The sequence below is a fragment of the Phyllopteryx taeniolatus genome, chromosome 19 (assembly GCF_024500385.1).
Source record: "Phyllopteryx taeniolatus isolate TA_2022b chromosome 19, UOR_Ptae_1.2, whole genome shotgun sequence".
NCBI classification, from domain to species: Eukaryota; Metazoa; Chordata; class Actinopteri; order Syngnathiformes; family Syngnathidae; genus Phyllopteryx; species Phyllopteryx taeniolatus.
Window position 1 is genome coordinate 8,316,844 of NC_084520.1, and position 25,815 is coordinate 8,342,658.

At 41.0% G+C, this 25,815-nt stretch overlaps 1 protein-coding gene across 2 annotated transcripts in view; it reads right to left on the reverse strand.

Annotated features, from left to right (window-relative positions):
- Positions 1 to 25,815, reverse strand: part of fam20cb (FAM20C golgi associated secretory pathway kinase b) — a 77,687-nt gene that overhangs the window by 44,612 nt on the left and 7,260 nt on the right. Inside the window, exons 3-6 of one of the 2 annotated variants that reach the window (XM_061756440.1) lie at positions 18,897 to 19,101; positions 17,482 to 18,767; positions 16,445 to 16,620; positions 11,647 to 11,725 (exon numbers count right to left, since the gene is read on the reverse strand). In XM_061756440.1, the coding sequence (XP_061612424.1) occupies positions 11,647 to 11,725; positions 16,445 to 16,620; positions 17,482 to 17,993 (767 nt within the window). In that variant the 5' untranslated portion in view covers positions 17,994 to 18,767; positions 18,897 to 19,101. The remainder of the gene's footprint in view (positions 1 to 11,646; positions 11,726 to 16,444; positions 16,621 to 17,481; positions 18,768 to 18,896; positions 19,102 to 25,815) is intronic. The other variant, XM_061756441.1, reaches the window with a different exon arrangement.

Here is a 25,815-nt window from a genome sequence, read left to right on the forward strand (position 1 = left end):
TTTACGATTTGTGCCTCCAATTGTAGCCTAGCTCCGCTCTAATCGTCATCTGTACTGGCCATTGACTCAGCAGTTTTTTGAACGAGGTAAGAGCAAGCTCAAATGGATGAAACAAGACTGCCTCCTCAAAACAGGCTAATTTCAACCCAGACAAAAAAAAAACTGTCTTTAATTATGAAGGGGAAAAAATGCATATGTCTCTTAAGTAATTTACCACGGGAACTAGCAATGAATGCTTTACAAAATGCATTACTTTGGATAGTTTGATGGATGACTGCTGAATAGTATAATGACCCTGGAGCCACAGATTTGCATTAAATCGTTTTGGTGTTTCTGTTAAAAACAAGATAATGTCACATTCTGTAATTTGCAAAAAAACAAGATAATGCCACATTCTGTAATTTTGCAAATTTCTAGATTATCCCAGTTAAATCCAGTACATTCCCATGACAACTAAATCCCTGCTCGGCTGTGGAGACAAGAGAGTTATAGGTCTGCGACCTGCTGCGGACCATATGCTTACAGATCAAATCGGAACTAGAAATTGGGGAGAATTTGAACTGCTTCCAAAATACTGACAATGCGCCTTTATGCAAGACTCTGAATTTCCCCTCACAGGACACATCCATCTCTATGACACCATACATTACATTTTGCGTTTTTGTTTTTTTTTATCCAGATGAATAACCTGTTTGGCATCTGTGGATTATATATACTACACAGCAAAACTACACAACGACATGTGACACTTGAGCTACCTGTCTTTTATTGATCCAATCTGGGAGGACAAAGAGAGACCACCTCTTCAATCAGGAAACATTTTGTTTGCTCCTGCATGTCAGGTCGGGCCAAATGAATCAATGCGTACCATTGGCACATCCACTGTTGAAGTGCGCCGGATCCAGACAGCCAGTAAAAGACAACTTTGACTGACAGCGCGCCCAAAGCCAAGAGACAAGCTGACAGATGTTAGAAAAGCTAACTCTTCCCACACAGACACACAAGCTGATTTGGGTTTTCAGAAGGTGCGTGTAATTTAAGGTGTTTTTTTGTTTTTGTTTGTGTATCTCAGAAGGTTACAATATGTTCCCTCATGAGAAATAGCGCAGAATTCAGGGTGTCTTTGTGGTCTCTTGTTTACATGATGACAGCACTCAGGGACTGAAAACAAAACATTAGAAAATTAGTCTCAGAGTTTGTTTGAAACAGTTTGTTTCTGTCAAAACAATTCGTGGATCATTCATTCTTTCCTCTTTCGGTGGCTCAAGAACAAGATCTTGTTTACGTGACCTAGAGGTTTGGGAAGGAGTATTAGTGAGGGAATAGCTTCCGTCCATTCGGTCTGTTTGCACCCTACTGTGGTGATCCCCAACCACCGATGCATGGACCGGTACTGGGCCACACAGATAGACTGGGGTTAAAAGAAAAAAAAGTTGATGATTAGCTTCCAATTGGGGCATTCGGTGAGAACAGATTGCACGTGTTCATTCTGGGAAAGCTCGCAAATACAGATATGTCATAACCAAAACAATGTTCACAATGCTGCTCAATGCTCATAATGCTTTTCCAAGAAACTTCTTGTTCCTCATATTTTAAGCACACACCTCACTTCAACTAAAGGTAATCAAAAGGCAGTTTCAAATAATGCCCGCAAGGACAAACAGGTTTTTTCTAACAGATCAACCCGAACAATGTGTTCACATTTTTACTGGATCATTGTACTTTCCCTCAGAATGCATGTGAGTGTGCTTGCACGCAGATGGCGGCGGAATCTCGCAGAAGCTTTTGATATGCAGATGAGATGCTGGCTTGTCATTTCTACTGGCTGCAACACAGTCTTATCGTTCCACCAATGCAAGAATTAATGCTGATAACAATTACCTGAAGGGGGCATCTGAGTGATAATATCGTCATGGCATTCCCACTCCTGGAAGGCCTGAGCTGCCTGGAATTAGCTCTTACTTTTAGACACGGATCAGCCCAGAAAGACAGAAAAATGTGTTTCCCTGGCAACCACACATAGAATAGCGGGATTATTATTATTTTTAATCCCACATGCTCAAAATCGCCATGGATGCGGATGATGAGTTTACAGCAAGGATGTCCAAACTCAGGCCTGAGGGCCTTTGAGGCTCGTCGTTTGTTTTTGTTTTGTTTTTTGTTTTTTTAGCATAAAACAACTGACCCTCACGAACAACGAAAATCTGCAAGTAACTGATGTCCACCTAAAAAAGTTCATAATTTCCTCTAGCTGCCACAAGATGGTGGCAAAGCACTTTTCTTTTTTGTATTTATTTTTAAATCGGACAATGATATAGCCTGACGAACTGAAGGTTCCCTCTGTTGGCTCAACATAGTTGCTTGGCACCAAAATGCCACCAGATAGCACCAAAGCAATATTTCTATATTAGATATGGCTTTGACCTGAGCACAAAAACAGTGAGTAGGTGAGTTTTTTAATACATTTCAGTAGATAGGTTCCAAAATTAGGATAGCACAGGTATTCACAAATGCTGAACCGCCAATATGCAGTTATGCACTACTTACTTACTACACTAGGTGGCAAGCCAGTAAAAGAGAAGTTAATTCTCATATCTAACTTTGTGGTTTTCCACAAATCACACATCATTCAGTGAGATGCACAACAGCATACTGCACCACTGACAACTGAAATAGTCAAAAAATAAATAAATTAAATAAAAATAAATTAAAATCTCTTTATAAGGCCCCAATGAATACAGATCATTCTATTCCAGTGGGCTACAGGGACCCTAAATCTGAATTTTTGTTTCCCCTCGCTGTTCCCTTTCATAAATATAATAACGATATAAAATTGCCTAGCATATCTTCAAATTGGTTTCACTAGTTTCAGTGTGTTAAATAAATTAAAGGTGAAAAATGCCTAAGTAGCACTTGCATCCTTGGATTTGTCTGTGTGCAGCCCCTGGCTTACAGAGTGTGAAACTGAGGGGAAGAGGTAGACTTGTGTCAAAGTTAATGATTGAGCTTATAAGCAGCACTGATTGGAGCTGACACTGTGTTAGAATGCATTAGTGAGCAAAAAAATCACTGATTTACTGTTATCTACAGTACATAAATCATGATGGCTGCGGAATACTGTAGATGGCATCACGCCAACAGAACATTAACAGATTATTACCGCAGACTTGTTTGTGCACAGGCTGTCCTTACCCCACTAGGCTGTAGATTAGTTGTACTGTACTCTGTAAGCTTCATGAGTGAATTTATATACTGCAGTAGGCCTGTGTTGTCCTTTACCATCAAACTTACCTCAATGTAAAACAGATTTGATCAGGATTAATGATAAAGTCAGCAAAAAAATTGGCAGAATTCAAGCAAAAAGCAGCACTCTCATTCTGCTAATGTTTTCAAGAATAGTACCACAGCATTTCCATGTCGGCCATTACTGTGCCATTAAACACATGCAGGTGAATCTAAAACAAATTAGGATGAAAAGTGTTTTTTAGTCATCCATTTTCTTTACCGCTTATCCTCACAAGGGTCACGGGCGTGCTGTAGCCTATCCCAGCTATCTTCGGGCAGGAGGCGGGGTACACTCTCAACCGGTCGCCAGCCAATTGCAGGGCACACATAAACAAACAACCATTCGCACTCACATTCACACCTACGGGCAATTTAGAGTCGTCAATCAACCTACCACGCATGTTTTGGGGATTTGGAGAAAACCGGAGTGCCCGGAGAAAACCCACCCAGACATTAGGAGAACATGCAAACTCCACACAGGCGAGGCCGGGATTTGAACCCCGGTCCCCAGAACTGTGAGGCAGATGTGCCGGCGTTTTTTAGTCATTCAATTTAAAAGCGATACTTATACAGATTCAATAAACTGTTCAGGTGGCCCATTCCTACATAATTTCTATGTTAAAAATGATTTTGAGTGTTCTTTTTGGGGTTTACCATTCATATTAGCCGCATAATCATCAAAAGATATAACATATAGAAATGTGTCTTTCCATGTCCACAGAAGCTATAAAGATTTTGCTTGCTTAAATGTTATCCTGATTAAAGAGAAGCTCCCACTTTAGTTATTGTTGTGGTTTTTATTTTGTATTATTACTATGGCTTAATAACATTAAATGGGACACTTCCGTTCCTCTCTAAATGTATATCCGCATGGCATCTATATATGGCTTTAACAGCAGTCGGGTTGGCCGGTCGCGGTGGGGCAGCTAATGAAGCCCGAAGGCACAATTGGATCCCTCATAATCACTCTCCTGCAGACTCTGCAGCGGTTACGAATTTTACTCTTAACTCTATTTGAATTGTGCTTTAGAAAGGAAAAAAAACACCTAATGGAACAGTACAAAGGGAAAGAGCAAAAATATTAATCTGACAGCAGGATCGTAAGTGCCGCTAAACACACCGCACAGTAATTACACTCTGTTAGTGAATAGGTTGACTGGGGTAAGTTGTTATAGTATGTTTCAACTTATTCTACTTTCTGCTAGTTAGTGAATAGGTTGACTGGGGTAAGTTGTTATAGTATGTTTCAACTTATTCTACTTTCTGCTATTATTCATGCACCCAGCGTGCACTGTTAAGGATGTGGCACTTGTACACACAGTACTAATGTATAGCATTCATGTCTCTATTCAGAATCTACTGTTTATTTGCACACACAAAAAATTAACACCTTGGGATGTTGGTTGAAGTGCATATCAATTCTGTACTAAAAGCATGTAATGCATGTAAATGCATTCACAGTGGACTGCATTGATGTGCTACCTGTTATGTGCCGCAAGCAACTATATGCACGCATCCAATTATTCTCGTCCTTGTGTTAAAATGCTTCATGCCACGCTTCTGAATGTTTCTTCAGTGTGTTGCCTCGTGTGGCAATGTGTACGTCGCGAGCTTGCAGTTTATACCTGCCCTACGACTCCCGTTCCCCCTCTGTGATGTTCTAACTGGAGCGGCCATCATCTATGCTCTGAATGACTTGTCTCCAGGCGCTTCATCTTTTATTTCCTGACTCAAAGTCAAAGCGTAGGCACAGAGGACCTTGTGAGGACATGATTACACAGTAAACATGTCCATATGATGGCAAACAGAGTCAGGGTAAAAAAAAAAAAATATATATATATATATATATATATATATGATGTGGTGAAACGAAAAAAAAATATTTTTAAAACTCTGAAACTTTGAAAATCCATAGATAAAAATAATTATATTTTAGCATTAAAACTGCAGTGTCCTGCTTCTTTGCTATCATAAAAAAAATGCTTCTTTTTTTTCATAATGTATCAGTCTGCATTAGCAGAGCAACTATAAAAAAAAAACTCATTCTTATGTCTCCCACAGAGGACGCGGCATCACTTCATGTATGCCGCCAATTTCTCACTGATATCACACATTTAACACAGACATTTCGTCCAGGCTATTATTTACATGTTTGTCAATATTTTATTGACACAAACGAGGTGATATTATGTAGCACCTGACTCCCATCGCCCCAAAGTGTCAATCAAAGATGACTCACGTTCCCTGATTTAGCACAATTATGGCTCGGCCCATTGGGAGATGCAGCCGGCAGGTCTCCTAAGAATACTCCCGTCGATTTGGATGCGACTGAGGCGGCCGACTGATTGGCAAGCGGTACAATTAAGCGGGAGCAGGAAGGAGCGGAAGACCACCATGACATCAATCATCGGTCGTTCCCCCGCCTCCTTCGTCAATCATCTGCACTCATCATCTTATGCGCTTTGTGTGCTCTCACACAAATTTCACAGTAAATATTACAATCATCTCTCTCGAAATAATGTCGGCACAAAGCCATAATTGTGTAGAAACAGATGGGAGGAAGACTGGAAGAGAGTTTTTTTTTTTTTTATCCAGGACATTCAGGTTGAGAACCGTGCCAAGTCCAATCTCACACACACTATGTGGCATTCTTGTATCCAGTATTTGGTGAGAAAATCTCACTTTGCGCATTTTAACAAAATCGAACACGAAAGATGTATTAAAATACATTCACACAGATAATAATGGCCACCTTCCAACTCTTTTCTGCCAGACATAACGACTGTCCTTTTGTGAATTCAAAAACAAAGATCTCATCCGTGGTTTTGGGGTGTGCCTCCAACTTGGAGCAGAAATAGTAAATAAAAAACTCAGGCTCGTCTGGTCCTAACTAAGCCTTGTTGCGTGAACGGATGAAGCCTGCTCGGATGAGAGGTGAAACTTCTTCTCAGACAACCAGAAAAGTCCAATTAGGATCCATTCAATGCCGTGAGAATGAAATGAACTGGATGAATGAGAATATTCACAGCCAAAGATCACAATCCTAATTTTGAATGGATTCAGAGAAGTACTAATTTAATAATATTTTTTTATCGCAGTCCCTATTGGGAGTACTTTATCATACCAAGTAGGGTCATAACGACTGTCCTTTTGTTCTCTGTCAATTGACTGTCTGTTGTCGTACTAGAGCGGCTCAAATTACCGGAGACAAATTCCTTGTGTGTTTTTTGGACATACTTGGCCAATAAAGATGATTGTGATTCTGATAGTTAGCTCCGAAATGTCAATAAGCCAAGTAATATATTAAACACTCATATTATGAGGCAATGCACTGTAAATGGACTCAACTGCCAAATAAAAACAGTTTAAAAAAAAAAAAAAACGAATTAAAAAACACTTAACTAATTCTAGCCCTTGTGTTGGAGCTCATCAGATTGTACAGGTAAACCTTGTGAAGTGGCCAGTGAGCTAGCGCATATTGCCTCTCGTGGCATAAATATATTTCTGTCAGAAGAAGCTTTTTTCTTTTTTTTTTTTTTACGCTCAGGAATATACACTTTTATACATTACATACATAATACACTTTCGAACTAATTTTCCCATTCGTAAAAAAAAAAAAAAAAAAAAAAAAAAAAAAAAAAATTTTTTTTTTTTTTAAACCCATCAAATTCTGCTTTGTTTGCACAATGCACAGGTTGTAAAACAACCTCATATTTTTTTGATGTTGTGTCTTTCTACTGCCAGCAGACGAAGCTTACACTTCTTAAATATAATTCTTCTCCATGGTTCAGCAGATGGGATCCCACTTCTTAAAAGCTAATTTGTGTCATTCATTTGCTCCACTAGAGTGCAGTAAGCTATTTAAAGTGTCTTTAGAAAAGAATATTAATGAAATTGTTCCCTTGTCCAAAATTATATAATAATGCAATCTGGTAGAAAACATTTTAAAAAACCTTAAAATTTCAAGTGTTGAGTCAACAATGGAACCATTTTTACCCAAATTGTATGATTCAATCCAGTAAATAAAAAGTAATTTAAAAATGTAGTTTTCATGCATTTCAATTGGCCAAAAGTGGCCACGCTATAGCTAAAAGGTACAATTTGATGTAATAATATTATTATTACATATAATAATATGTATATTATATATACTATAATATAGTATATATTATATATTATACTATATAATTGATAGTATATTATTGATACCGGTATATTTAAAGAGCTGAAGTTGGCAATTACAGCATCAGCCAAAAATCCCCACACTTGGGAAGTTTCCTTACATTTGCATTAACACAACTAAAATGGTTCGAAAAAAAGTAATCTCGGTTGAAAACAAATAGAGCCCAGAGGGTCAAATTAATTGCTTTCTGTCAATCCAAACTGAGAAATTTAAGATCTCATGTGTTGGATCTAATTGGATTGTACCATGTTGTGGCACGAACGGCGGCGCCTGGAGAAATTGAAATACATAAACCAAAAAAAACAACAACCGTGCTTCTATTTAATCCGTGTTTTCGTCAGGTCTTCACTCAGTGACATCAGCTCCTCCAATAAAGTTGTTACCACCCGTCTGCTTCCGGCACCCAGTCCAGTAGATAAATGGCTAACGTTTACAAATACATTTGCATCTCGTTGGGCCAGCTCAAAGGATGGAATTTTGTATAACTCTGCAACGGTTATACAGTTATGGCAGTGTTTTATTAGGCAAAGTCTCTGGTTATTTTAGTCAAACAGGTTGTGGCAAATGGAAGAGATGATAATTGAGCTTAGTCACTGCGCAGTATGTCTTTACGGTCTCATGTGCCATCCCCCAAAAGGCTGTCTGATAACATAACGCTGCTGGTTTTGGGAAACGTTGCAAAACATCATCCGGTATATCATTAGATTAGTTGGGTTGGAGTATGTCTGGGAAAACCACACCGCAGACACACTGTCACGGGGTGGAGTCGTCTTTGACATCATCTGCTCGAATGGCGCTCCGCGGAGAGCAGACCTCCACCAAAAAGCAAACAACCTTCATTTGAATCAAAAAGCAGATAAAAGTAGATCATAGATACCATATTGGAACCATTTATTCACTACCTCAAACAACACACACACAAACGCCTAAAACACAAGTAAACGACTACTACTTGCTGAAACAGAAACTGAAGTCAAAATATTGATCCGAAATTGGCTTGGACTGACTATTCCTGCCATAGATGAAGCCAGACAGCATTTCCCGAGCTAACGGTCTATGACCGTCTGAGCGTTTGCTTTCTTTTTGATCCACCATGGGTGTGTTTTTTGCCAAATGGGAGGTCGGCATGGATGGTGGTGGCTCAACGTCACAAAGCTGTTGTCATGCTCTTCGTTACACCCTAAACTAGATGAATCCACAGCAAACGTAATGCACTCCATTTTGCCTTAAGTCCTTCAAGACATGATTAACCAATAATCAATTGCACGTGATTGACTTTTTTAACAATTAATTATGCCCATCCCTTGTGTATACATCACTAATGGCTCTCAATGACAGACAGGTCTCATCTGATCTGCCATCTTACATTGCAGTCACATTGGCAGGCATCCGATTCGTATCTGATTTTCACAAACAACATTTTTGACAAACAACTCAGTCTGATGTATAGATAATTAATGTCTTGTTTGTTTGTTTGTTTTTTTTCAGGTTACTTTTCTACAAAACATATCGCGACTGTGCCTTATCGGGTAAAATGGGAGAATTGGGTCATTTGAACCATGAATTGTAAATCCAGCCGTGAAAAAGAAACATGACCAAATTATGAATAATAAATGAATTTGTATTTACCCCACTAAAAATCGAGTAGTTCTTTTGTAATCCTCCTGTAGCAGACAAACAGCAATAAAAAAAACACAGCCTGCTCAAACACACAAAGGAACCCTTGCAGGGCAAAAGCAATTCCTGCACCTGTTTGAAAAAGAAAAGCAAAGAAGAAAATAAAATATACTGTAGCCAGTGTCAATAGACACTGCCTCCTTATTGATTCCTGCGTGTGTGTTTAAAGCCAAACTGTAAAAGACAAAAAAACAAACAGCACAATAAATCAGCTGGTGGAGGATATTAAAGCAGTGCAAGAGCGGGCGGTTTTTCACAGATATGGATGGGCGGATCAATATGATCACCCAGGCACCACGTGCACGCCTGGTCGACTTCCTGGCTGATGAGCATGCGCGACGCCTCTGTCTCCGTGGCACGCACACGCACACGCACACACACACACACACACGTCAGCTTGGGTTGCCCTACTTCATTCAAGTCAAGTGCATCCAAGCGGTATTGGCAGTGGGGGATTGGGATTGAACACCCACTACACCCACCCCCTCTTCCTTCCTTTTTTCCTTCCTTCCTTCCTCCCTTCTTTCCCTTTGGTCCTCAGGATGATCACCCACCTCCGACAAGCACAAGTGTTAAGCAACAGATTTGGGTCCCTGCATTTCCCCAAAATTGTCATCACACATTTACAGCGGTTGGTACAAACACTTTGTTACTGTACTTTTTATATTTATGGAGAGAGGTAAACGCACCAACGGATGAGATCTTAATTGATTGAATCAGTACTTTTACTTTTACCAGAGTCTTTATTTACAGAAGTGTCTGTACTTATATTTAAGTACAGCACGGGAGAACTTTTGCCACTTGTGCACATCTTGGTTCAAATTCCAAGCAATGCACAGCAGTAATCTCGGGATTTTGGACTCCACACCGCTATCCACGTGAATGCTCTCACCTCACACCTTTCCCCCTTTTCCCTCTGCTTCTCATCTTTCCTCTTGCAGGCCCGTCAGTATGATTCCAGGCTCGTCACGCCGGGCGACGACTGAAGCGGTAATTACAATCATCTCAGAATAGCCCCGCTACCTATCAAGCGCGGGCTTAACCTCGCTACGTATGCTGACAAGTCGCAGCCAAACATTAGGCCGTGTAGGACGCCATTAACCCACAATTAAATTACAATCAGCATAACAAAAGATGGGTGACATTTAAATCCACAAAATGAGGAAAGATTAGGGGCAAAGAATACTTCTCTCGGGATGTGTTATCATCGAAATGCGACACCGTGGAGAAAGGCAATGTGAATTAATCAAACTTTTTGCTGTATCTAGCAGTGTGTGTGCTTTGCTTATCTCTACAAGCTGTGCAGGCGCACCGTTTGGTAGAAGAGGACAATAAAGTATTACTTTCATTCGTGCTCACCTCTTTATGGGTAGTTCACCTGTTGAACTTATTATTTCAGAAGAAGAATAAGCCTCAAAAGGAGGAGTGGCTCTGCAATTAAAACACAAAGCTCTGAGCAAATCATGTCTGGCACCAACAGAGGCCTGGTTCAGGAAACAACGATAAATAAAATATGAAACCACAGCACGTATGAGAGTGACGGCTGAAAGGCTGCAGCTTTCAACAGCGACTGGACACTAAGCCAAAAAGCGCACTTATTACATGGCATTACCGCTAAAAAGCAGCTGTTAAATTGTCCGTCACAGGCGGATTGCGAAATCACATGAAGTCATTTGTTTCAGCAGCTTTTTCATTCACTTTATGAGTCAATACCAGCCAATCATAAGCAGCTCTTTAAGGCACAGTGGAGCTGTATCAACATAGCAAGATGACAACCTTACAGCCAACATGTTCATCATCTTAATTCAGCTTCGTCTAGAGTTTTCATAACTGCTTACTTACAGTAAGTAATAAGTCGTAAGCATTAATCCGGTTTTGTAGCATGCCGATAAATGCAAAATCTTCCGAAAGTGCCAGAATGCTGATCTTAAGTATGTGAAATGCCCACGAAGCATCCAATATGGCAACACTGATCAATTACAACGAGGTTTGACAAACATTTGAATGCTGCTATATTTGGCAAATCCATTCATTTCTATAGGACTTGTCCTCATTAGGGTCGTGAATAAGTGGGACATATCCCAGTTGACTTTGCGCAAGACCAAGGGGCAGGATGCATCGCACATACTGGAGAGACAACTATTCACATTCACATCTATTGGGAATATGTAATAAGCTTATCAAAATGAAGGCAATTTGTGATACAAGGGCTGGCCGTCGCTGTGACTAAATTGCTGAAACTCAACAGAATGAGTATTGGCTACCAAAAAAAAAAAAATGTTATAACTGATGTTTTACAATAAAAATCACTCCAATTCATTCCAACTCCAAATACAGTCCAATTTTAAAGCAACAAAAAAAGAGATGGCCAAAAAAAAAATCACTGAAAATGTTTGAGCTGCAAACAATTGCCATGAACTAGAAAGAGAATGCTGCATATTTTTTTAATACACGTTGTTGAAGGACAATAACAATGAATAACAAAATAATAATTCTCTTACTTCATGGGCTTGAAGAGCGCTTGTCCGTAGTTCTGGAAGGTCATAATGAGCTTGAGCTGGGTGCCTCCAGATTTCATCGCTGTTGCAGTAACCCAAAAACAAAACAAAAAGCAAAACAAGAAAGCAGAATAACCAGTTAATTGCAAGATTATTATTTTTTTAAGAATGAAAATATTATGAATGAAAGAATTTTGACTTGAGCTTGCTAGAACTTTGCCAATTTAAATTACAGTGACTAAACATTCCTCAACAAGCTTTTAATTATGCTTCAATTAATCTATTGCACAAAAGAATTCAGCGGTTCACTTGAATCCAATTAGTTATCACTCTATATATATATATTTTTTACAAAATATGTAAACAAAATTGTGACTGGCATAAGTCAATTAAACTCTGTATCATCCAAAGCCTCAGTTTTAGCCATTTTCTCAAAGGCTTTCCTCATAAAGCTGCAAAAATTAAACAACGAATAATAAACCTATTAAGTATGATAAGAATAAGTATGCATTTGCACCCGCCGGGCTCCACTGATGTTTGACACATTAACAAAGCAGAAGCAAAGCCTGTTTACATCGATAACAGCCCCAAAATAGCGTCACGAAACAATGCCGTACGTGTGAATGTGCAAACATTCCTCTAATGCTACAACTTGAACTTTTAGTGAAATAAATAATTAATTTTACGAGAGAAAGGTAAATATGAAAGATAAATGGCATAAAAGTCTTGCTTTTCGCCTTAATCGTCCTCCTCTCCCTCATGTTCCCCCCCTTGAACATGATAGTGCGTTATAAAAGGCACCCGTGGGACCGGACTCCCAGCACAAGGACTTTCTCAAGATTTGCAAAATAAGCCCAGCGGCTTTCCTTTCTTGTTATTTCTCCCCACTGATCGATTGCAAAGTGTGGTTTGGAGGCCTCGGGGAAAGGAACAACCTTCAAAATCAATGATTTGGTTTCGTTCTACACACTTTTGAATCAAGGGCAGGACGGCAAAATACTGGTTTAGTACTCCCACATTCCAAAAATGTTAGGTTTATTGAAGACTCCAAATTGTGATCCAAATCCTGGTGTCCGGAGTGCACTTTGCATCTCTTGATCTCATTTTTTACTTTGTGTCGCAAGCCAAAATGTTAATTACGAATGAGCTTTAGATACACTGCCGCTCTAGTGAAGTGGTAACCACAAAGCAGAGCCATTTATCTAACTCCAGAGAAACAGTAAAGCACATAGCAACAATGAGCAAACGATGCAGGAGCTGCTGTCGGCCACAGCTCTTGCCCAGACACTCACTTGCCGACATCACATGCCATCCTACCAGGCCCCGCCTCTTAAAGGCACATAACACTATCTGGTAAATAGACAGTACAATGCAAACAGTATTTTCTACACATTTTATTTTTCCAAGTTTTTGTATGTGTTTTGAAATACATTTAAAATGTGTTTAAAGCCTGTGGTAAAAAAAAAAAAAAATGAATAAAAAAAGGTATGCTCTTTCCATGTTGCAGATGTTCACCTGGGTCTGGAACGTAACCCAGGTCGATAAACGCGGGTTCACTGTAATCTGAATAAAGTAGACGGGCTAAATGTTTGCAAAGATGAAAAATCTGATGAATAAACGTGCTGTGCAAGATCATATGAATGTTTAAAGAACATTTCCCGATTAAAAGTAGAGAAAAAACTGCATTTGCTTCTGAAGCCACAAACAAGTTGCGAGTGTGCACCACTGTCATGCACGCATCAAAGGATTTGCTTTTCCTTTGGCGTTTGGCTAAAGCACTTGCAAAACAATGAGACTCCGGCCTCACGCTAAATCTCAAATTAAGGAAAAGCTTTTTTTCTCTTTTGTCTCCCGTGGTTAGCTTTAATAAGGAAAGCTAATGTTTTTACTTGTCTGACAGTTCAAAATGAGATATGTGAGATACAGTGGATATAAAAAGTCTACGCACCCCTTTTCAAATGCCAGGTTTTTTGCGTTCCAAAATGAGACACTTTAAATGGTGGTGGCAGTTGTGTGCTGTCTTCCATTCAACACGAGCTTGAATGTGGGTGGTTCAGCCTGAAAACAGCCCCATCCCCAGTTCTGAGATGGGGGCCACACGATCTCAGGTGTTTATTTTCTTCTCTCTTTTTTTAGGTCAATTAATGGTGGAACAAGTTTTGAAATGATTTACCTTGGTATCATTATTCTAGACCAATTAAACTTGGCATTTGAACAGGGGTGTGTGGACTTGTTATATCCTCTGTGCGTGGGACAGAAACGCATTGCAAATCACCTTCAAATTATGCCTACGTCATTAAAGTTAAGGCTGAAAGTTTTACTGTTTTTATGCAGTGGTTAACTTGTTTTTTTTATGGCCATATGAATAGTAAAATGTAACTTTGGCTGTACAGTTAATAAAAAGACGATGACAATTAGACCCTGGAACAAATTATTTCTATTTCCATTATTACTTAATATGAAAAAGAAAATAATCAGAAGAAATAACAGTGACTAAATGAGAACAAACAACAGACTCAATCATTTATTTGCTGTCTTTGATAAGTCTTGACTAATGAAAAAGAACTTGTTGGTGTATAATTCATGCAAGCAGTGCTATCCTTAAGTTCAGATAATAACACAGTGCTGTTGGTTTGTGTTGGTGTTGTGCCCCGGGCCTGTGTAACGGCTCTGTAATTACTGAGTCACCGTGCATTTAACTGGCTGGAGTGCGCCTTCCTCAATTCATCCGGGCGGAGAGTAAGAAAGTAAGAGCGAGAGGAAACCACGCAACGCCAAATCAGAAATTAGAGCAGAAAGGAAAACTCTCAAAGAAATCCAGGAATGTTTTTTTTTTTTTGTAAACACTTCATATAAACTCGCAGGTAAGGTTTTCGCCACTTTGCGCTTTTTCAGAGTCAGAATCCTGCAATCCCCTTTAAGAGTTACTGCAACATGAGTGACCCTGAGGCAAGAAGCACTCCTGGAATTTGGGAACTTGACTGAGCCAAACAGGAAGGCAATCTCTCCTGAATTTGAAAAAAAAACAACAAAAACAAAAAAAACATCAGCTCTGTCAGGTGTCTACTTTCACTTGCAGTCACTTTTCAGCTCGCCGCAGAGAGCCTGACTTACGTCACACTTGTCGATCAAGAAGCATTTGATTTCAAATCAAACTGCAGCTGAGCTGTGGAGAGATTTGCAGGTGTTCTTCCGGGCTTGATCTGTTCTTCTGTGGTGCTTTGAGACCGCATGGGAGCCGATTTGGCCTTCGGCTGATCAGACCGAGCTGTGCTTTTTTATGACAAGCCTGCGGGCGGTTTCCGTCTTTATGCATCCCTGCATGTGTGCTTGAATGTGTTCATAATGGCAGTGCTTGTGAAGGTGAGGACCACATTTGTCTGTCCCTTAGCGGTCACCTCCTGCTCCTCCCACACTCCGTGACCTCAGTAATACAAGTATACACTGTCAGAAATTAGGGTACAGCAGCAACCCATTTCTATCTGTACAATTTACATTAATTTACCCAAAAAGTTAATTATTTGAGGTGCAAAAGTTCAGGATTGTAAAATACCCCTAAAGATACAATAAACAGTGGACCCTTGAAACTCAGATGGCTCAATAGTCAAACAGCTCGGAATTTAGTGTAATATTTCAAGGACAATGTGAAAACAATTGAAGAAGAATTCAGGCCGCTATCCAATGTTGGAACACAAATGGACTGAGAGGGTGTGACATTGCTGGACCAGCTAGTCACGTAACTAAAGTACAGTTTTGTTTGTGTGTTACCACTGATGATACGATAAAGAGGAAACGGTGACAGAAAAAGAAAGTACAATCAAAAGATTGCAGAAATGTACCGGTACTTCAAAATCACTACACATTTTTTGCTTTTTCTTGAATTGTAATGTAATGTAATGTAAAATTCAAAGTGATATATTTCCATTATTTAGTTTAGTTAGTTAGAATCTACAAGATTCCAAGGTTGAACAATCTCCTGGAGTTATGTTTGAGTTCTGAGCATCCACTTTACGTGTACATGCCTGATTATGGGGCATTCATTCCTGCTAGTTTAACCTAAAATCTCTGTTATAGGTGCTCATGGGTGGATCTTAAAAAAATTTGGGCTGTTGGATGGATTAAGTCCAGTCAGTAGAAACAAATTAAAAAAAAAAAAAAAAAAAACGCTGATTCAGTTTGAAAGTGCGTTTGGCTGTGGTGTGCTCACGTTTCTGCCAAGTCGTACACTTAAATTTAGAACAGTAAATCCTATTTGCAGGATGATAATGTGTGATATAGTGTAACCTGCCAATGAATTCAACCAAGAAATGAAAATAAACAAAGAACGACAATGGGGAGAATGTGTTCTTTCTTGGCATGTTGCTGAGAAGAAGGCATGCTCGTGTTCATGTTGCGTTTCTTCCATTCCAGCGGGTCAGTTTTTGCCTTTGGAACTAATGTTGGTACCCCTGCAGCAGGGTGCCAAAAGAATTGTGAAATGTGAAGTTGTTATTGTGGGACAGATCAAAAGCTTTTACTGATCAAAACAAAAACAAAAGAACCAATACACTCATTTTCTGTTCTGCTTGGAACCGATACCAACTGACTTTGGGCACAAGGCAGACTACACACTGGTCTGGTCATCAGTCAATCCAAGGCACATATAGAGACAAACAACCATTCACACTCACATTAACACCGTCACAAAGTGCGAACGGAACGCACGCTGCCTGCACTGAAGTTAGGCAAATGAACCATCAGTGAGTCCCCCCAAAAAACGGCCTGACTGAATGAAATTACGTAAAGGGGCCTCACGACTCACCCACGCTGGTGATCCTCTGGTTGACGAGATCCTTCAGCAGAGCGTCGATGACGGGATTGTGTCTGGAGTAGAGCTCGTAACGATTAATTCCAATGTGGAAGCGCAGCCAGTTGGGATAGGAGTCGGCCGTCAGCTCTCCGGTCGGGCTGAACTCATCTGGATTGCCTTCGCCGTTCCTGCGTGAGAGGATTGTCAGTTATTTATTTGACAGATGTTGCACAGATGCAAACAAATGTGATAGCGTAGCACTGAATGCACTGAACTATACTAGAAAGGCGACCTTTGGCGCCAATTTTAACTAAAACCTTATGCTCAATGAAAGAACAGAAATACAATAAATATGTAATTGATGAGTATTGCAAATTACTTTTCAGTCATCCAGCAGACAAACAATCATTCACACTCACATTCACACCAATGGACAATTTAGAGCGCAGGTGTCAAACGCAAGGCTTGGGGGCCAGATCTAGCCCACCCCGTCACTTTTTGTGGCCCACTAAAGCAAATGAAATGTGTCGACTTTATATTTCTTGCTAAATGTATTTGTTCTTTTCATTTTTGGCAGAAAATCTGGATAATTTTTTTCTTTATTTCGAACAGACATTAGAAGCATTCCCCCCCCCCCCCCCAAATCCCTTCTAACAGAGATTGAATAATAGTTTTATTATTAAATATTTGGTCGTCACTATTTTCCATGCGTTCCGATTTAAAATTCACTTTGTCATTCAAAATGTACATCCAATATCAGTGAAAGTCAGTGGCCATTTTGTATATGTAATAATATGTATGTAGTGATTATAGAAATGATTTTCTCAGGTGAAAGAAAACAACGATGTGAAAATTAGTTTGACACTCCTGATTGAGAGCGTTCAGTGAACCTAACATGTATGTTTTAGGAATCTGGAGAACCCGGCGAGAGCATGCAAACTCCACGCAGGAACGGCGCAGTTGAACCTCAGAACTGTGAGGCTGAAGTGATTGTTCAAGGCAGCAGTTGTCTTAATTGCGATTCCCGATTAGAAAGAGGAATACTTAACCACTCCTGTTCCGCTGCTTTGGGGTCAAATCGGATGTCCGTGTTGACGTTGAATAGGGTGTCCTCATCGGTGAGTGTTGGCCAGGACCTTTTATACAAGGGCTGCTCAAAGAGGGCAGCCAGCCTGGAACCCTTGGCCGGCGTCTTCTCGCTGACGGCGGCGTCCCGGATGAACTGCCTCTTCCTGTCCCCGCGCTGGCCGTACTGCTGCTGCATGCCGAACCCCTGGGACTTGTCTCCCGCGGCGGGGCTCTTCTCCAAGGAACGGGACGAGACGTTGGAGGTGCTGGGCTCGTTGCTGAAGTCCTGCAGGATGCGCAGCGCGTGCTTGTCCGGCCGGCCTTGCTTGGCCCAGCTGCGAGGCTCCTCGCTGGGCGTGTGCGAGCAGGAGCAGCCGCCTACGCCGCGCCTCTCCAGCTTGGGCAGCAAGTCTATCATGATGTGCATGGAGCACGCCACCAGGAACACCATGAGGATCAAAACGCGGAATTTTCGCAGGAGGATCATCTTCATGGTCTCCCTTTTGAGCAGATGTGAGTATTTACTGCAGATGATGAGCACGCAGATGCACAAGCTGACTACATCACTGATTATGTTAATCAGACTGGACGCCAGTCTAATGAAATATACATTAAACACCAAGGACCCATCTTCACTTGCCGTCTTGAGTAGAGGATTCAGTGTTCAAGCGTTACGGTTTCAGCATCAGAGTCCGTTTTTTTTTTTTTTTTGGTTGTTGTTGTTGTTGTTTCCCCCCGAGCTTTGAGCAGATTTTTTTTTTTAAAGGTTTATCAGCTAGCGTCCAGGTGGACCGGGTCGAGCGGGTTCAGACCAACGGTCGACTTGCGCAAGCCACATAGTCGTCACGACCGCTCTCCACTGCGCGTCAGGCCGACCGAGTACGAATCCGTTCAACGTGGAGGTCCGGGGTCGCGCATCGGTCCAACCTCCGTGCGGAGCCCGCGTGAAAACACCACGAGCGCGCGACCTCTTCACTATCAAGCTCTTTCTTTTTTTTTCTCTTCTTACAGGAAAGTCCTCGCAAGTGTGGAACGCGCACTCATCCGGAAATCAGCTCTCCAGGTGAACAGTTGTCAACGGAAGGCGCCTCACTTCGTGCAGGTAACAAGACGAGGGAGGGGACGGGGACACCTTCAGGGCGTGCAGCTGGATAGGAGAAACAAGCACGTCTTATAGCAAGTGGACATCTGAGTGGGTGTGTTGAATGTGATGGCGAAGTCAAGACAAGATCCAGCCTCTCTCTCTGCGTCACTGCGCGCAGATTGGCTGAGCTCAGATACAGAGAGAGAGAGAGAGAGAGAGAGAGAGAAAGAGACATATAAATGCTTCTCTGTGCTCCTCTTGGAATAACCTGCACATCACGGCTGTGCAAGAAGAGGGCGTCTTTCCACTGACCGACATCGAGCATGGCTCATACAGTGCAGCGTCCCCACCCCGCGTGAATTCCAGCTGCTGGAATCCCTCAAGTCGGTGCATCAATGAAACATTAGGCGGGCCTATTAGAGCGCTCGTCAGTCATCGCAGACACTCCCATCCTGCTTCACGAGTCATGTTTAAAAAAGATGGGAGACACATTGCAGCCTTCTTCTTCACTTGAATACTTGAAAAGAAAATGGGGGGCGGGGGGAAATACAGAAATAAATAGTTTATTTTATAAAAGAAGTGACAGTCAATTTCATTGTTTTATTTACAAGACACTTTACGTCAAAACGAGATCTCAGTGCTTACAGGTTTAAAAAAAAAAAATCATTAAAATATGCAGTTTTGCATTTAAACATTTAAACGTTGAAACATTAATTTTAAAAGTTATCACAACAGATTGAATTGTATACAGGTATACTGCATGTAATGAAAAAGCAATGTTAACATATCTGCATAATTGTTATTATACAAAGCATACGCTATTTCATATTTATACATCAGTTTGCCCTCATTATTAAAATATGACTGCAGAATGTGACTGTGTGATTTGCACATTCACATTTCATTACTTTATTTTCTATTCCTTTAAGTTTCAATGTGCAATGGAATTATTCAAGTATACGCTGTCATTATATGATTATATATGACCGTCAATAATATATTGGCCACTATTACACAAATATTATTGTTGCATAAAAGGACTATATTACGTACCAGATACAGTAATCAACATGCGGTTTTCTTTTTTTTTTGGATTACATTTCAGATCTATCAATCTATCTAGGCGGCACGGTGGCCGACTGGTTAGAGCGTCAGCCTCACAGTTCTGAGGTGCGGGGTTCAATCCCCGTCCCCGCCTGTGTGGAGTTTGCATGTTCTCCCCGTGCCTGCGTGGGTTTTCTCCGGGCACTCCGGTTTCCTCCCACATCCCAAAAACATGCATTAATTGGAGACTCTAAATTGCCCATAGGCATGACTGTGAGTGCGAATGGTTGTTAGTTTCTATGTGCCCTGCGATTGGCTGGCAACCAGTTCAGGGTGTACCCCGCCTCCTGCCCGATGACAGCTGGGATAGGCTCCAGCACGCCCGCGACCCTAGTGAGGAGAAGCGGCTCAGAAAATGGATGGATGGATCAATCTATCTATCTGCCTCACAGACGAGTTTCAGGGTTCTGGGTTTGAATCTCAGCTCCGGCCTTCCCATGTGGAGTTTGCAAGTTGTCCCCGTGCTTGAGTGGATATTCTCCGGGTATTCCAGAGGCTTCCTCCCGCATTCCCAAAATAAGCATCACTGACAAATCTAAATTGCTCATAGCAGTGAATGTGAGTGTGATTAGTTGTCTATATTTAGTAGCCTGCGATTGGTTGGCGACCAGTCCACGATGTACCCCGCCTCTTGTCCTAAATCATCTGGGACAGGCTGTGACTCACCCGTGACCTAATGAGGACAAGCATACAGCGCATGAACAAAGTACTACATTTGAAAAACAACTCCTGTCAACAAAACAGTGATATATATCTATATATTTTTCATTATTCGCCTGTAATTCTCCTGGGCTGCTGTGGCGTATAAGAGGGTAAATGACAGGGTAAGTGTTTCGCCTGTAGCCACCTTGCTTTCATGACTGAGGTGGCCTCCCGCTACCCAAACAAACAAATGTATGAAAGCACCAATAACACTTGACCACTAGTCAAGAGCGATAGTTTCTTCATGGCTAATTGGCACCGTGTTACGGCTCCACACATGCTTCCCGGCTGCTTTAACTGGGCAGCGGGGACGCGTAATAAAGAGCTTGCATGGCGTACATGCACGAGTGAGCCATCATGCTGTTTGTGGTTACATCTTAGATTATCTCGTAATTGAAGCAGGCCTAAGAGAGCGGCGGTTGTATACAGGTACTGCTAAAACTGAAAGATTTATAAGGGAGCAAAGTAGAGATGACTTTCGAGCAAAACAGCCGTTGGAAATACTAATGAGGCTGATCGAGACGCTAAATAAAACAAGTGGAAGCTGAACATAACTGCACCGGGCTGGACCGTATAACAGTGCAGAGGGACGCACAGAGTGTCACATTTATTGTGTCAGACACAGAAGGAATCCTATGAGGGGACATTAATCGGTGGGTTCAAGATTTCAACAGAAGGCTGTGTTAAAACGGACTGACAAAGTGTCAACCATTTGCCGTTCACTCCTGGGCAAACTTATAGTGGGCACGCTATAGTGTGGGCGTTCCCAAAAAAGAAAACTTCAAACTGATAACATTTTGTCCAATAGTAACATTCCATTACGATTAAGTTGTGCTACCAACGTAGCAGGCTTGGCCTGTTTACAGTGCACGTTACCGTACAGTGTCCATATCGTCAAATCTTGCTAACAGTTGTAAAACTGCAAACTTCCCTTTAATGTTGATTTTAACTACAGCCTATGAATATATAACCAGCTTTGTAAAATGTCAACATGATTAAGAGTGTAATGTTCTATGATCTAAATTTAGATTTAGAATAAAGTATGTAGTTCTGGTCATTTCTGTCCATATGAAGGTCACCAGTATCTAATTTCCAACAAGGTTCCATTGGACTGACTCCCCCATCATGGTGTTTGGTGTCAGTGTGGAGGACAAAGTGATATTTGTTGCCTGTCCTCACGTCATGACAGCCGCGAGTCTGTGGCCGGCCCACTGGCCTGAAGTGAAACAATCCCTGATGAATGCGTATTGATGTCATTCAGCCATGGATCACAGCGGTCGATGGGTCAGTGGTTCCTCACAAGGCCCCGTCTGATGTGATTGGAGCCCGGCCTTTCGGCGGGAATCGAGACGAGCTCGTTTGGATGCAAGGCTGTGACATTCGTGTTTTTTTATAAAAAAAATAAAGAAAACTCTTCTCATCTGCTGTTAAACAACGTTAGAGCCTTAGATATGTTAATAGGAATGGATTGTTGTGGGATAACTGCTGGCAAGCCCACTAAATTAATAAATCTCACTCTCTCTGGTTAGCGCATCTGCTTCACAGTTGTGAGGACCCGGGTTCAAATCCGGCCTCGCCTGGTGTGGAGTTTGCATGTTCTCCCTGTGCCTGCGTGAGTTTTCTCCGGGTACGCCGGTTTGCTCCCGCATTCCAAAAACATGCATGAAAGACTCTAAATTGGAGGTAGGTGTGAACGTGAGTGTGAATGGTTGTTTGTCTATATGTGCCTTGCGACTGGCTGGCGACCAGTTCATGGTGTAAAATGGATGGATGAATGGGGGGAGGGGGGGGGGTTCTTAAAACCAGATGTCGATCAGAGCAGTGATCGTCAAAGTGAGGCATGAACGAGTACCACTAGTGGTACGTGGGCTCCCTCTAGTGGTATGAGAAAGAATCACTGCATTAAATACAAGATACATTATTTTAAACAAAATATAAGCAAACATACTTGAAAGAAACTCGTAACTATGCCTACAACCTGTTATTTTTTGGGGGTTAAATACAGAGCGGTTGGATTTAACTTTTACTAAGTACAATCTATTTGCATTTAAAGTATAACTTTTTTTTGTAATATTTAAGTATGTTTTTTTATTGAACTTTTATGTGCGTATTTTCATGTTGGTCATAATGGTGGAACATGGAGAGCCAAGTATTTTTTGAGGTGGTACTTGGTATGAAGAGTTTGAGAACCACTGCATTACAGTAGAGGTAAAGCGTTTGTTTTAAGGGGAGGTTGCACTCTCTCTACACATCCGTCTAGCTGATTTTGAGCAAGAGGGGGGATATATTCTGGATTGGTCACCAGTAAATCAGCAGGCAAACGGAGACACAATTGTTCACCTAATGTCAGTGAGCGGAAATCGATCCCATGTTAGCTGCACGAAGTCAGCCATGTGTACCACGTCACTCTGTAAACATGTCTCAACCTTTACAGTGTTGTTTTGGAGGGGAAAAAAATTCCAGCTGTTTGTTCTGGGGCGCAGCTCGATAAGCCCCTAGTGATCTACGATCCTGCCTAGCAGCAAGTGACCCGGCCAACTTGTGACATTGTCAGGTAAATGTATCTGAAGTATCTGCTGGATGATTTTTTAAAAATGTTCTGAAGTTTTAAATGAATCACTAATTGTTTTTCTGAGTGACATCACATTTTGCAATGCAAATTAGTATCTCAAATTATTTGTTTGTGATATATAACATTTTGAGATACTATTCTCAGATAGTCCTCTGTCATGAGGTGTCATGTTAAACTTCCAGTTACCAGTTTGTAAGAGTATGAGAGTGATAAAACCAAATTTAACACACGTACTCCTCATTCACACCTGAGACTTTGTAACACTAATGAGTCAAATGACATTAGGGGAGGGAAAATTGCTTATTGGGCCCAATTAGGATAATTTTGACATTTTAGGGCTGTACTCACTTTTGTTGCCAGCAGTTTACAAATGAATGTGTGCATTCAATTATTTCGAGGTGACGGTGAATTTACACTGTTATGCAGTGACTACTTTACATAGCAACAAAGTGTCATTTTACAAAAAAAGTGTTGTTCCATGAAAAGCTGTAATAAAATATTTAACAAAATGCAAGGGGTGTACTTACTACATAAAACTAGCTGCTGTACCTCCGCTTGTCTAAAACAGTATCCAAATGCAGATTTTCTGTGCCTGATATATTTCCTTCAGAGGTCCTTATCACATTGACTGCCATACAGTAACAAAGTGTCAGCGCAAACAGCATGCACTGATATGTGGTGTGACAACAGTATTAAAGGCGACCAGGCTTTACACAGACAAAATCAGGAGGAGGTGGAGGGCATCGGAACAGATAGCTGACTGCAGCACAGGTTGTAAATTCACAAGATTTATATCCTGGATGTTCCACAGCGGATCCTAGTGAGATAGCACAGAGGAGAGCGGGATTCACAGCTTCGTGGTCACACGGAATGCTTACTGGTGTGTTACTGGATCAAGACTGACAAGGAGACAAGATGGTTCTAATCAACATGAGGGTTTTCAGGTTGGCTAGATACTGATTAACATGGCATAACATGACACTTTTGTCACTTTAAAAAAAAAAACAGCTTTACCTCCACCAGGGAAGTTATGTTTTGATTAGTGGGTTTGTACTGTATATAGTATAGCTGTTGTCAGTGTGTACAGTATTCAAGTATTAGGACAAGTGACCTCATGGCTGGCACATAAAATATTGTAATGTTACTAAGAGCATATTCCAAGGTCTCCTTTCACACAGAAGTGAAATAATATCAAAACCTAAGTTGTTTTTTTTTTTTGGTTTTTTTCCAGAGTAGAATAGCAAACCACAGCTCAACTGATTTATCACACAATCTTCTAGTTGACGTTCAAATGAAAACATGAAATGAAATGCATGGAAATAAAATGTTAGCCACGTGTTTATTAGTGCAAGAAGGGTGGAAAGCGAAATGAGGAGTCATCTTTGGCGCTGCGCTTCTGTGTCGACCAACCGAGCCGCCCTTGCAGCATCAGAAGCGCCACCATATTCCCTGTGCCCATTCATTTGTGGGAATGTGCCCTTGGCGTGACCAGAGTTTAGCGAGGAACAAGTCTAATTTCCATCGTTGAGCAGCTGCATCTGATACAGAACGTTTGAATTGATATTCCAGATAACAATGGCCTCTGTTGGCCCCAATAAGCCTCACGCTGCCCTTGGCTCTTTCTCTCCTCATCCCTCCTCCCTTCAGCAGCTACTTCACAAAGCAGACTGTGTGAGCACACACACATTTAAACTGTCATAATAATCACTTCGTAAAAACACGCCCATCTCACGAGGCTTTGCTACAAATTGCTTTGAGCCACCCCCAGAGGCTCTTCTCTTAATTCTTTGTCATCCATTTCCTTGAAGCATTTGAATGAATAAAAGTCTGTTTTTGTTTAGTCAATCATCAGTTGTGCAGCAATTGCAACTTTCATAGACAAATTAGTGCTCTTTAAAATGATCCCAGAGGATTTAAAAATAATCTGAGTAGTTTTCTTCTGAATTCTTTAGTAGGACACAATGGCAATTAAACATACTTCAGTATTTTGCACAGTACGCACCAACCGTTTGATTGCTTTCTGTCTTGTTTTTACTCTCACATTTAATGTTAATATGCTGCATCATCCGCTGTCAGGAAATTAGCAGGAAAACACTGTATAGGTAAAGTAAAAAGTTCAAACTGGAAATGGCGGTTTCTCCCACAATCCAGTCCACAAAACATTTGTCAAAAATTGCTCTATTTAGTCATAATGTTTGGGAGTTGGTGTCAGTAATTTTAGATGCATATAAAGCCATTCAAAGAATTATTTTGCTATTTTTATATGACAGTGTTGCCCCACTTCCTTGTTGTTTTCTTTACCTACAGTATACTCCGTCATACACTGAAAAACCCACTTAGTCACTGTCTTTGGGCTCAGGCCAAAGCCTTGTCTAATAGAAATGTAGTGCTTTGCCACCATCTTGTGGGCTCTATAGGCAATTCGAAAATTGTTTAGGGGGAAGGCGATTACTTGCAGCAGGACTCAGTTCCTATTATCCGTAAATAGCAGAGAAAAATGTATCGCAATTAAGTGTGAATTAATTAGTTTCAGACACGTAAATTGTATTGTACACTGTATATTGTTTTTTGTTGTTTTCATTTGCTCATATCTTTTTTATGGCTCTGCTATGGTATATGTTTACTTCTTTTTCATTTTTCTTTTCATTTCTACATGTTTAAAATAAACATGGAATGAAGGTTAGCATGCCCACCTCATGGCTGAGAGGTCCGGAGTTCGAACCTCGGCTCAGGGGCTTCCTGTGTGGGATTCGCTTGTTCTCTCCATGCTTGGGCAGTCCGTCTTCTGTAACTTCAGCTACTTCCCACATTCCAAAAACATGCATGTTATGTTAACTGAAGTAAATTGTCCAT